The sequence below is a fragment of the Myotis davidii genome, unplaced genomic scaffold, assembly GCF_000327345.1.
Source record: "Myotis davidii unplaced genomic scaffold, ASM32734v1 scaffold73, whole genome shotgun sequence".
NCBI classification, from domain to species: domain Eukaryota; kingdom Metazoa; phylum Chordata; class Mammalia; order Chiroptera; family Vespertilionidae; genus Myotis; species Myotis davidii.
In genome coordinates, this window is record NW_006286675.1 from 5,169,655 (window position 1) to 5,182,430 (window position 12,776).

Consider the following 12,776-nt stretch of genomic DNA (forward strand, 5'->3'; position numbering starts at 1 on the left):
ATCTGATTCTCTTCAGGACAATCAAGTATAGTTGGCATAGTTGGTGTTACCAGACACTGGCAGGGGTGTGAGTGGGAATTAGTGCTCAAGTTTGGACTTGAGCTCCAGGTGTTGGGTCCAGTCTCGGCTCTTCCCCAGGGCCTGCTTCTTGTGGTCCTGGGCCATTTCACCAAGTACTCTGTCTCCTTCCTTCTGGGCAGATGCTGACCTTCATCATGCTCGCACGATTGGCAACCCTGTGTCCTGCGCCTGTCCTGCAGAGGGTGGACCGGCTCATTGAGCCACTCAGGGCCACCTGTATTGCCAAAGTAAGCCTCTGTCCAGCCCTCTGTCCCCATGTCCCCAATCCCTGGGCCCTCTGCTGATCATTCATTTACCGTTTACCAAGAACCTCCTAAGATACGGATGGTGTGGGAAGGGCTTATTTTAATCATCGTCATCCTATGAAGTAGTTCTTATTACTTCTTAGTCTTACGATTGTATATCAGGGAACAGAGGCTTGGAGAGGCCAAGTTGTTGGCTGAGGCTACACAGCTAGTAAATTGCAGAGCTGGGATTCAAACCCAGCTCTGTCTCTGTCATTCATTAAATATTTCCAGGCCTTATGCAAGGTACTAGGGACACATTGAACATGATGGGCGCCCTCTTCTCACATCCTAATTGGGAAACTGAGGCACTCTTAGACAGAAATCATTTGTTGACTGATTGGTATGGGGCAGAGTTGCTGCTAGACTGGAGTGCCTCAAGGGTCCAGTGTAGGGATCTGGGGCAAAAGGTCTCACGGAAAGCTGCAGTGTTGAGAACAGAGCCTGGCACACCTCGGGGGTAAACTACCCAGTAAATACCTACTGAATGAAGAACTAATTTGGGTTTTGGAAGAGCAAAAGACTTAATCAGAAAGAGGGCAAAGTATTTTAGATTGGAGCTTAAAGAGGAGACACCAATAAGCGCAGTGATTTCCAAGTAGTTAACACCTTTTCAAAAAAATTTTTTTAATGTGGGTAAGACAGATAAAATTGGTAACTTATTAATAGAAACCTGACTTGCAAATTTCTATGTTTAACATATACTTAGTATAAAGTCCAAGAAAACAGTGGTACTGCAGGCTCTTGACAGTCTCTGTGGCCAACTATCTCTGGTGTACTCAGAACCGTACTGCTTGGAGAAAAACCCAGTTCACAGGAAGGAGCTGCAAATGGCATCGCAGGGTCAGGACACCCTTCACTCACTTGCATCGAGGCCTGCCCGAAAGCCACTCAGTCTGGTTGCACAAAGGATGCTATTTGTCGAGCACAATGATGAGAGCTTGTCACATCCATGTCCCTAGTCCCTCATCCACAATTCTGAATCCTACAAAGCTCTGGAAACTAAAAGGCTATAGTAACTTGTTTGGCACCAAAACTTAACTTGAACGGGCACCAGGCTGTTTATGACCTTATTTCCCTCTTTGTGATATTCATAATATTCTTACATTTTTTTCCTTAACTTAGTGGAGGAAATACTAGTGGATTTGATTACAGGGAATTGTATCAGACTATCGCCTGACATCTGCGTACTATCCCTTTCTAAAACCCCTCAAATTCCTGAATTTCAAAAGCACATCTGGCCCTGTTTCAGAGAAGGGGATGAACCTACAAGGCCCTTTAATCCTCACAGCAGCCCTGTAAGAGGAGGCTCTTATTTATAGTTGGGGAAGTGAGGGACAAAAAGTTCCTACCTGAAGTCACAGTTCTCACAGGGCAGAGCCATTTGAACCCAGGATGTCCAACCTATTACCGAGCTCTTGACCATTAGACTCTTGAGGGGGAAGAGACTAGTGTTGTCTGGGTAAGTCTCGGAGGGCCTTTATTCCGTAAGCATTGGGGAATTTCTGAGGGTCTCTAAATGGGAAAGGGTGGGGATGAGGTAACAGAAATGGACAGATGACGGTAATCCATTCATTGACGCAGCCCAATACTTTTAATCAGGGGAAGATTAAGTGAACACTTTACAAGAATCATCACCTTAGACTTATTACAAAAAATAAAGGTAATTTAGATTGGCTACTCAGAGACCCTTTAGGTGACTTTGAAGCTGATTTGCATGAGAAAGTCCAGAGGTGGATGGAACCCTCAGGAGGCTGGAACCATAGATTGTGAAGCAAGGGAGTGTGCCATAGGTGGTGAAGAGGAAGCCAGAGACTGTGGTGCAAGGACAGGCTCAATAAAGGATGGCTCATTGTTGTTTCCCACTTTAGGTCAAAGCTGGTTCTGTGAAGCAGGAGTTTGAGAAGCAAGATGAACTGAAGCGCTCTGCCATGAGGGCAGTGGCTGCCTTGCTGACCATCCCAGAAGTGGGGAAAAGCCCCATCATGGCCGACTTCTCCTCCCAAATCAGATCCAACCCGGAACTTGCCACCCTCTTTGAGAGCATTCAGAAGGATTCTGCCTCAGCACCCAACACAGATTCAATGGAGCTCAGCTAGTCTTACCCCACTCCCTCGATGGGCCCTTCCTCAAGAGAAGGGGCCCACCCAGGCCTGAGGTCTCAGCCTCTCTCCCACCACCAAAGGCCACTGGCCTGTCTCCTAAACGTTCATCTCCCTGTTCCTCTTTGGGGTTCACAGTGCCTTCTCCAGGGACCCTAACTCATAGGTTCCCCAACCTGAAGCTAGCTGGAAGGCTGCCAACAGTTGGGCCCTCTAACTCAGGACAGCCATTCAAAGCACCGGGGTGGAATTTTTCAATGTGAAGTCACATCACAAGGTTGATGCGACTCCACATTGATCTAGTTCTTTCAAGCTGGGGAGGCACTGCTTCACAAAATACTTAGTGTTTACGCTTGTGCTCACAGCTGTGAGGTGAGGAGGCAGCAGGCTGGCCTTTCTTCCCACCGGTGCCCCATACTTGTCACACCACTCTCATTTTACAATTCATTTGATCAAATTGAGAATACCAAGAATTAGTGCTTTGGCTGGGCATCTTAAAAACTCAGATACTTCTGAGTTATTCACATTTTTAGAATAAAAAAAAAAAGATTCTAACAGGCAGTGATAAATCAGAAAGGTTTTGTTGCAGGGGGCAAGAGTATGGGTAGTGAATTAAACCTGATGTGTTTTTCTAATTTCAACTCTTTATAAAATAAACTGGTAAACAGCAAAGCACTACTAGTAAGTACAAACCATCTCTCATGTCACCCCGCTTAGGCAACCAGTTGGTTTATGCCCTTCTAAAGGTTTCAATGTGTCCTTTTTAGAAACTTTCTTATAGAAACAAGGGACAGGCCAAAGAATTTTCTGTGCTATCAGAAAACAGGTTAATAAAGGAGATCCTATACTACAATTTTCTCTGCACAATTCGTTGTCAGTAGTCAAACCACTTATCAGTACGTGTCCCAAATCAATTGAAAGAAGTCATGGAAATGACCAGTAATTTAATTCACAAATGCTTCATATTAGGTTTTGAACAGGAAGCAGTCAACCTGTAAGACATTTATCTACTCAAAAAGCGAGCCTTAAATCCAGGCATGGCTAACACACCAGGAACAGTTTAATGTATTATTCCCGGCTCAGTTGACCAGGATGGTGAAGAAACACACCACTACTCTATTATACCTATTTTGGCCAGATCGGCAAAGATATTTGGTGTCACGTTTTAGTTTGTGTGCCGAGACGAGAAAGGTTGAAAATAGCTGTACTAGAGTACCACGTGCCACGTCCCATGTGACCTATACTTTCTTGGCATAGCATAACCTTAGAATTAAAGTTAGATCCTACCTACTGTAGTTGTAAAGGAGTGTTAAATTCTGAGTCCCAATTATCACGTTAAGGATCCCACACCTACGGAAATTATGCCTGAGGCAGCGAGTTGGGGGAGTTTACATAAGGGAAATTGAAAGCCACCTTCAAGCATCCAGGGCTGATCATTATAGAGGGATTTGTGTCACCCCGTTTTGTATTTTTGGACAGAAGCTATATTGTGCTATTTCAACACCGAATAAGAATTTAATGAAGAAATTTACCTGGATCCTTTCATGCATTTTCTCAATCTCCACAAGAACCACAGAATAATTTATTCAACTTTACAAAAAGTGAGACTAAGAACAGCTTCCTCTGAGCTGCAAGGTCCTTCAATGAAGAGTCAGAACCTTGGTCTGAGGGCCAAGTCTTCCCCAGCCCTAACTGGAGCTGACCAAGGCTGGTCTGGCCAGTGCCTTGTGAAGGATCGAGTATCCTTCCAAATGGCAGATTTCAGAGCATTAACAGGCAAAAGAACAATCTCTGACAAGCTGTCAGAAACTGGAGAGTAAAACCAAGGACGGAAATGCCAGATGGCAGAATTTTATGATTTTATTAACACAAATACAATGTGTACACAATCTGTCTATTCGTTTTCTTCGCTGCGCAGCCTGGCATTGGGATTGGTGACTCTGATGGCCAGCTGGGCTGCTCTTTCCACAATGGCTTTGCGGTTCTTTGAGGAGACGTTGTGAGCAATCTCAGCACAGTAAGATCTGTAAGAGAATCCATGAGTGGGTAAGGAGCAAGCCAGCCCAGAACACATTGTGTGTTCCACTGGGAAGGCAACAGCGTTGGTCACTTCACCTCCGAGCCACAGATTTGGGCAGAGAGGGTGCTGGTAAATGGTTGCTGAATGACGACACTTGCACACCCCAAATTCCACACTACTAGCAAGGCTCTCAAAGCTGCAACAAAAAGCACCCTCACTATCCCCTTATTTAATCCTCACAAAAGCCATGTAATCCAGGTTATCACCTCCATTTTACAGACGAGGTGGAAATGAATTTCCAAATCACATATTCAATAATGAACAGGGCCAGGATGGCTCAGCCCCAGACCCCAGGTTGAGATTCTCCCTCAGTCTTTCTGGCCAAACTGCCCAACTCAGGGAAGTCTCAGGGAGCTTGGACTTGCTCCTGAAAGTTTTGGAACTGCAAGTAGCAGAGCAGACTCCAACAGTGTAATTAATCCAAAGGAGCTCCCTGATCCAAACCATAAATGTTTCACTTATTTGCTGCAGATAAAATTCAAGTTGAAAGTAACATTGGCTCAAGCCACCCAGTGAATAGCGATACCTAACATTTCCTGAGCATGTGTATACCAAAAACTGGTCTTATCCATTCCATACAGCTAAACATATAACAAATTGGTCTAATGAACAAACTTCAGTAAGGAGGTGATCTGAAGCCATAAAAGGTGGTTAAGAAAAGATACTACCTCTGGAATTTCAGCAAAGAGAAGACTAAGGAGTGATTAAATAAGGCAATGAGTATGTACAGTTTAAAACAGGTTAACAGTGAGACAAACAGAACAAACATTTTTTTGTTTTATATAAAGGAGTCTACTCAATAGCAAAGTAGCTACATTTTAAAATGTTTCCATAATCTTTGTTTTCAAGAAGACTTAAGTTGTATCACACTTTTGGGCTTTCCCCCCATATTTTCAAAAACTCACCATATGGATAAACTCACCTTATCCATATGTATTTAATAATCACACTGTACATATTTTAAATACTTTCCCTGGTGCTTGGGCATTTTTCCATACGTCACAATTTTTTAATTTATGTATTATATTTACAAATTGTTCATTTACTGTTGCAATGATCAGCTTATAGTTTTCCTGCATTTTATTTAAGCATAAATGCCCAGAAATGAAACTTGTGGATTAAAAATCATGGTTCCTGATACTGCAAGATTTGCACTACATTCATTTTTTGCTACACAACAGGTATAGATTAGATTGGGCCTCCACCATTATTAATCCCTATGCTCATCCTTTCTAAAGAAAATTTCCAGTATTTCCATGCTTGGTTAAATCTCCAACCTAGAAACTCAACCAAATATGGCTTCACAAAGATCTTGTATTGTCTGTGCATAACCCATGGACACAGACAATAGGCTGCTGAAGGGGGGCAGGGGCGAGCTGGAGGGGGACAATGGGGAAAAAGGGGACATGTAATACATTTAACAATAAAGAATTATCCTTTAAAAATGGGTTCACTCATTTTTATTACCTGTGTCTTCCCATGAGCATTATTTTCTCAACCCACTGTCCTAGTTTTGGCCTAAGCAAACCAGTCTCACACAGAGCTCACCAAGTGTCTTTCTTAAAACAACAAGAAAGCAATGTTAGGACCCCTCAATTCACTCTCGCATCTATACACTGTTTAAGTGCCCTCTGCCTGTAGTCTTCCTTTTCCCTACCTCTGATCACACTCTCTATACATCAGACAGCACAACACTCTGAAGATACCTGTGGCCACAGTTAAAGTGCTCCTTAGGTCTGAAGCTACCCCTCACATAAATAAAGCAAAGTTCTGGAAATGACTGCCCAAATGACAGCAGTGTTTGTAGTGTTAATGCAAGTCCTTCTTTTTGGGTCTCTACACTTTTCAGGACAAGCCGTCATGCGCTCCCACCTCACATTCCTCCCAAGAAGCATTCACTAAGCTCCTGGGAGAATATACAACTCCACATGCACTTTGAAAGGTCCAGAGCCCCTAGCAAAAATGCTCACAGGTGCATACTTCTAGCATCTGAACCGGAGGGGGGGGGGGGGGGGGGGGGTGTGTGTCCAACTCACTTATTGCACATCAGCAGCACTTCAAGCTCCTTGACGTTATGGACCAGGAACTTCCGAAAGCCACTGGGCAGCATGTGCTTTGTCTTCTTGTTGCTCCCATAACCAATGTTGGGCATCAAGATCTGGCCCTTGAATCTTCTACGCACCCTGTTGTCAATGCCTCTGGGTTTCCGCCAGTTCCGCTGAAAAACAACACATAGATGGGTTAGTGTCTATGCAGACTGCCAACTCTTCCTTTTGGAAGAAAAAAGGGCACCAAATGAGAACTAACAGTAGCAGTCTTTGGGTTACAGGCTTTCACTATTTCTTTATTTTTTAGTGAAGAAATGAAGGGCTCCTGTGGACCCACATCCACACTCCTCCCAAGCAAAGGAAAAGCATATTACACGCCAATGGAACACGAGGCGATTGTGCACAGTTAAGATGAAGAGAACGGGTTCCCACAATGCCCTCAAGACTTTTTTCTCATCTATAAAATAAGGGTAATTACCCCTCGTACCATCAAGGCCACCTGAAATAAGCCTCTGGACACCTCAAAACAGCCAAGTGTGTTGTGTCACTTAAATTCCAATTTACACTTCAAGAGGCTGAGTTCCAATAAATGCCTAGGTTTCTACAGTGAGCTCTTCCACCAACCAGACTTGTTGATTCACCTGCCAAAAGTAATCTTCTGACTAAGTGATGTCAGAAACCCAATAGTAGCTGATTCAGGAACCCTTTTCTTCATCCCAACACAACACTTCCACCCCAGGACCACATACCTTAATTTTGACATATCGGTCTGACTGGTGCCGGATGAACTTCTTGGTCCTCTTTTTGACAATCTTGGGTTTCACGAGGGGTCTGAGGGCAGCCATGATGCCTTTAAAAGAGACAGGGACCTTGAAACAAAGCACAGTCCTAACAAGAGGCTGTCCGTGCCCGGGGCTTCAGCGCTGTTGCAGAGTGCCTTCCAATCGCCAGCTACGGAGCAAGCAGGGAATGGAATGGGTACCTCTGCCAGGCTGTTTTCCCTCCCGTCTCCGAAGCTGGCAGAATATTAGCCAACTCGCCAGACGCGGTCCTGGGAGGTTAGGCGTCGCCTCGCCCACTCAAAGCCAAGAAAGAATCCCAATGGCTGGCCCCAAACGTCTTCAGCAGGCAATTCCTACGCCCCAGCGTCCCAACTCCCAGCCGGTTCCACCTCCTTTTAGTTATGCCGGCATTTGACAAACCACGTGAACTGGAATCTGTTTTCTCACCTATAAAACCGGAGACACTGATGCACGTTGAACGTGTGCCGTGCCCAGACTAGGGCAGGCGTTTGGTAGAGAGAAACCTCTAGGTTCACTTCTAAAATGCCCCGGGGCCTTTGAAATGCCATTCTACCTGAAAATCAACTCAAAAGTTACCTTCCTCAAGGTGTCCTCAGTTTGCTCGCACCCAGTAGGTAGTAAATGCACAGCCCTCTCCCATTGATTTCCTCCAAGACAACGACACAGTTACAGATTCCGAGACACCCTGACCCGATAACTGAATTTTTGGTAACTGAACGAGTTGACACGCCAACTCGGTTTCTTTCTCTCTTTTTTTCTTTTTCTTTTTTTTGGCAGCTCCGCCACAGCAATAAACCCAGGGCCAGAAACTATGGGGACGGGAGCGTCGGGCAACAGAAACAGGTTGTTTTAAACACATGGGCGGATATCGCTGATCTACTGAAGTAACCTAACGACTCGGGCCCTGGCCAGTGAGGCTGCAAACCCCGGATCGCTCCACGCCCAGCGAGGGCCCCCTCCGTTTGGTTTCAATCGGCGCCCCGCGCCCCCACGGCTCAAACAAGCTGCCCGCAGCTCAGAATGACCCCAAACAGCCGCCGTAGGAGCAAACGTCCCCGGCAAGCCAACCTCCGACACCGGCCGTGTCACCTCGTTGAATTCCTCTAGGCGATCCAGCCAGGCGGCAAGGAGTACACCCAATGAGATGGCCCCTCGGAAGGACAAGCTTCCTCACCAGGGAGCGGCTGGGCCTGATGGACAACGCGGAGACACAGATGACGGACGATTAAAACTCACCGGGTAGGAGATGGCTGCCACCTCTGTAGGCAGCGCCGAGGAAGAGAGGGGACGGTGCCGCGCGAGGCCTGATGGGACTTGACCTCTGGGTCCTGGCAGGGAAAAGGAGAGCACTTCCGGTTCTTGGTGGTTCAAAAATAAACGTCAGAGAAATAACACTGGAAAAAGTCGAAGGTTACCTGTGTTTTAATTAATAGACACTAACGTCTAGGAGTAGTACTGAAAAATGTTCAGACCCGCTGTTGGGACTACGTAGAATATTTAGAATTCTTTCTGCGCTTCTAAGACCTGGTGGGGGCACCCACTTCCGCCAGAAGTTGAAGCTGCTCTTCCGCCTCCAGCTTTTTTATTATTTTCGCCCTGTTTTCTTCTGCTCCAAAGCGCGCCTCTTGTGGGCCAGGAGGAAGCAAAATAAAGACTTCATAATATGCTCTCACGTGAGTTATTGTAAAAAACAATGAGACTACGTAAAATAGCTATCATGCAATGGGATTTACTATCCTTTCCACCATTCTACGAAGTAAATATATTATTTTACATATGTAGAAAGTGAAATTTGGGGGTTTGACAAGATCCACACTTCTAACCATTCGCTAAAATGGCCAAGTTTTTCATTGTTCTTCTTGGTTTGGTTTGTTTAGTTTTTGGTTTTAAGATTAGCGCGAGCCCTAGCCGATTTGGCTCAGTGGATAGAGCGTTGGCCGTGGACTGAAGGGTCCCGGGTTCGATTCCGGTCAAGGGCACATGCCCAGGTTGTGGGCTCGATCCCCAGTAGGGGGCGTGCTGGAGGCAGCGGATCAATGATTCTCTCTCGTCATTGATGTTTCTATCTCCCTTTCTGGAATCAATAAAAATATATATTAAAAAAAAAGATTAGTGCAAAAGTCAAATTTCAGAAGAAAAAAATGTCCCTGGACCCCACAGTACTGATGTTATTAGTGATTTTGATAGGACTAATTGCAGGCACCAGATGGAGACAGGTGCTAAACTGGATGTGTTCTTAACTGAATGAGAAGTAAGAAGAGAGGAGAGTGAGTGTTGCCAACTCCATCATGAGATTTTGATTGTGAAGGGAAGGGGCGTTTGAGACCCAAAGAAGTGAACCGTGAAATGTGAAGTCAAATGTCTTGTTCCAGGCCACATATTTGGCAAACAGAGTTGAGACTAAAACCCCTTTGTGAATCACACGTCATGAATCCTGCTTATCCTGTGGTCTGTGGGGAGTCACATGGGATGTAGAGCAGGGAGCACTGTATTAATAGCTGCCCATGTCTACCTATGAACCAGGGGGACACTGTTCGATTCCGTCATGTCGTCAGGGAACATGTCTGAGTTGGGGGCTTGGTCCCCAGTGGAGAGCGTTCAGGAGGCTGCCAATCAATGATTCTCTCTCATCATTGATGTGTCCATCTCTCTCTCCCTTTCCCTTCCTCTCTGAAATCAATAAAAAATAATTATTTTTTAAAAAATACCTGTCCATATAATGGAAACGGTTTTGACAGCATCAGATGGGTTAATCAGACAAAGAGCTCATGAACCAGAGCACATGCTTCCAATTGCAAAAGACTCGGGAGAGTTGGAAGAAGTAATCCAATGGCTCAGTTTTTTGGGGGGGATGAGAGACATGGTGTTTCTCAGAGGAAGGCACAGGGTTCCCAAAACTGCCTGCTGCTTCCCCCCGGACACTGAGATCGCAGGATCAGAGGCTGGAGGTGCCAGGCAGGCATCCATCTACATCCCAGGGAGTGTGCCTGTTGTATTACCTCAGGCTCAGGACCCCAACTTTTCCAAACACCCTCTTAGCCACAGCTTCTGAGCAAGAAATTACATCAGGTGGATCACAGGTGACATGATAGAAACTCCAGTCTGGTTTATTTCAAAAGGGCAGGGAAACACCCCAAAACTGCACATTTTCTCTGGACACATCTGCCTCTGAGACCCTGGACATCACTTTACTCTGGATACAGCTAGCCCCAGGCCATCCCACTGAAATGATTTCTTCTGTTTGGCTCTTTGACACTCCTGGTGTCTATGGCTCTGGGCTGCTAGCTGCACTGGTGTCCAGCCCAGGATGGCTGGGTCTGACATCACCTGGGCCACTCTAGTCGATGTAGTAGATCTTGGGGGCATTGAAATAAACACAGGTCATGTAGTCCCTATTCCTAATGGGCTATCACAGATAGGAGTGGTAGGTGGCTGGGTAAACTGGGGGCCGCTGTTGAACACAACTGAATAGCATCAGGCTCCGGTCCACAGTCGCAGAGGGCAGGTAGAGCTGCAGTTTGTCCAGGAGGTGACCCGGCCAGAAGAAATTGGGGTGGGTACGCTGTGGACCACGGGGCCTCTTCTCCTTCAGCTTCCTGGAAAAATGAGAAGACACAAGGAAGGTTGTCATGGTGGTGGACAGGGCAGGGCTGGAGCTCCTCAGCGAGCAAACCAACTGTGGCCCTTGAGGAGGTGTAGCATTGCCTTTCATGCTTCTATTACCCTGTCTGCCTTTCCAGGAAGGACCCAGAGGCCTAGAGAGGATAAGTCATTTCTCCCTGACAAGCAGCAGAGTGTTGGCTTGACTCCAGTCTGCTGCCTCTAAAATCCAAACTCTTTACAACGACATCATCTGTTCTCTAGAAACATTTTGATATGGTATTAAGAGTACAGCCTCTGGAGCCAGTGTAGCTGGATTGAATCTGTAAGAAACACGCCTCTGATTTATCTTCATAGAAAAGAAACAGCATCTGGCCAGGCCATTGCTGAATTTCCCCAGAGCAAACAGGATGTGGGGGTGGGGAGAGAGGATGAGAGCTGTGTATGTGGCTGATAGCACATGTCCTAGGATGATGCCCCTAGCCAAAGAGAGGTGGAGGCAACTAGAGAAGGCCTCAGCTCCCCCCTTTTTCAAAAAAAAAAAAAAATAACCCCATGGGAGACAGTAAGACCTAGGTGACCTCTTAGGAAATAGGTGACCAAATAGTCCTCAGCCAATGAGGAACTGGAGGAAGTCTAAATAAATAGGCTATGTTCCTTGCCCCATGTGTGATCATGTAAAATGAGCACCCACTCTCGAGAGTGTTATTAAAAGTCTCATTTTTGCCAGGCTTCTGTTTCCTCGTCCGTCATTTGAAATTTGGACAGGTGAGCCATTTCTCACAAATCCCTGCTCCACCACTTTAACAGATGTGTGACTTTAATAAAAAGTGTTCTGTACCTCAGTTTCCTCTTCTGTAGGTTGGGTATGTGAAAAGTAACTTCGCAGGGTTGTTGAGAGGATTGAAATGAGTTAACACATGGAAAGCACCCAAAGCCTTCCTGGCACTCTAAGTTGTTTTCTGCCTCTCAGCTCCTAGGCACTGCTTCCCCCTGGACACTGGTCCATACCACCCCAGATGCTGTGCTAAGAGCACCATGGAACATGCAGAGTCCCAGGCACCTCCACAAATTGAAGCTAGACCTCCTCCCATCTACCCCCCATCCAGAGTTAGATGATTTGTACAGACCTGGTGAATTTCTCAAAATCTTCAAAGTCCATTTTCTTTGACTGTTTCCTAGTGGATAAGAGAGAGAGGTATATAGTCAGGAGAGGGGAAATCCAGGTTGGTGGGGTCTCAGAGAAAAGTTGGAGGCCTCAGGATGGGTCCATCTCTGAATCTAAACCAGAGCTTTGAAAGGAGAATTTTTTTTCTATTTGGGTGGGGCCCTAACTCTGGCCTCCCATGCTCCAGTGGAATATAGAGTGGGCTTGGGTCAGCCAGACCTGGGCTCATCACCTGGCTGGCTGGGTGACTCTGGGTAAATCACTTCCCCTTTCAGAACCTCAGTTTTCTAATTTCCCAGAATGAAGATTAGTGATGAGAGTTGCTCAATAATCTGAATCATTTCTGGGCCCCCAGCTTCCACTTTCCCTGCCACAGCTGAATCCAGCCTTGGAGATAAGGATGGTAAACACCAACGCTCCAAACCTTGGGCCTGGCAGACATCACTAATCAACCACAGCAAGAACCTCAGTTCTAATTTCCCAGAATGAAGATTAGTGATGAGAGTTGCTCAATAATCTGAATCATTTCTGGGCCCCCAGCTTCCACTTTCCCTGCCACAGCTGAATCCAGCCTTGGAGATAAGGATGGTAAACACCAACACTCCACAAA

At 46.0% G+C, this 12,776-nt stretch overlaps 3 protein-coding genes across 8 annotated transcripts in view; 1 reads left to right on the top strand and 2 right to left on the bottom strand.

The window, feature by feature from the left end:
* The window catches only part of CAND2 (cullin-associated and neddylation-dissociated 2 (putative)), a 19,215-nt gene extending 15,895 nt beyond the window's left edge, over positions 1 to 3,320 (top strand). The window contains 2 exon segments of the mRNA XM_006758296.2: positions 201 to 308; positions 2,237 to 3,320. Of these exon segments, the coding sequence (XP_006758359.2) occupies positions 201 to 308; positions 2,237 to 2,464 (336 nt within the window). The 3' untranslated portion in view covers positions 2,465 to 3,320.
* Positions 3,321 to 4,304: 984 nt separating this feature from the next.
* Positions 4,305 to 8,721, bottom strand: RPL32 (ribosomal protein L32). Of its 6 annotated transcripts, none has more exons than XM_006758292.2 (4): positions 8,635 to 8,721; positions 7,345 to 7,445; positions 6,584 to 6,765; positions 4,305 to 4,491 (listed from the first exon to the last, which is right to left on the bottom strand). In XM_006758292.2, the coding sequence occupies exons 2-4, from the start codon at positions 7,438 to 7,440 to the stop codon at positions 4,362 to 4,364; spliced, it is 408 nt and encodes a 135-aa protein (XP_006758355.1). In that variant the 5' UTR covers positions 7,441 to 7,445; positions 8,635 to 8,721; the 3' UTR covers positions 4,305 to 4,361. The 6 variants fall into 6 exon arrangements, with proteins under 6 accessions (XP_006758355.1, XP_015415875.1, XP_006758356.1 ...); XM_015560389.1 differs by having other exon boundaries at positions 7,345 to 7,546; positions 8,635 to 8,711; XM_006758293.2 differs by having other exon boundaries at positions 8,573 to 8,671.
* Positions 8,722 to 10,479: 1,758 nt separating this feature from the next.
* The window catches only part of EFCAB12 (EF-hand calcium binding domain 12), an 18,852-nt gene continuing 16,555 nt past the window's right edge, over positions 10,480 to 12,776 (bottom strand). Inside the window, 2 exon segments of the mRNA XM_015560345.1 lie at positions 10,480 to 10,994; positions 12,129 to 12,235. Of these exon segments, the coding sequence (XP_015415831.1) occupies positions 10,736 to 10,994; positions 12,129 to 12,235 (366 nt within the window). The 3' untranslated portion in view covers positions 10,480 to 10,735.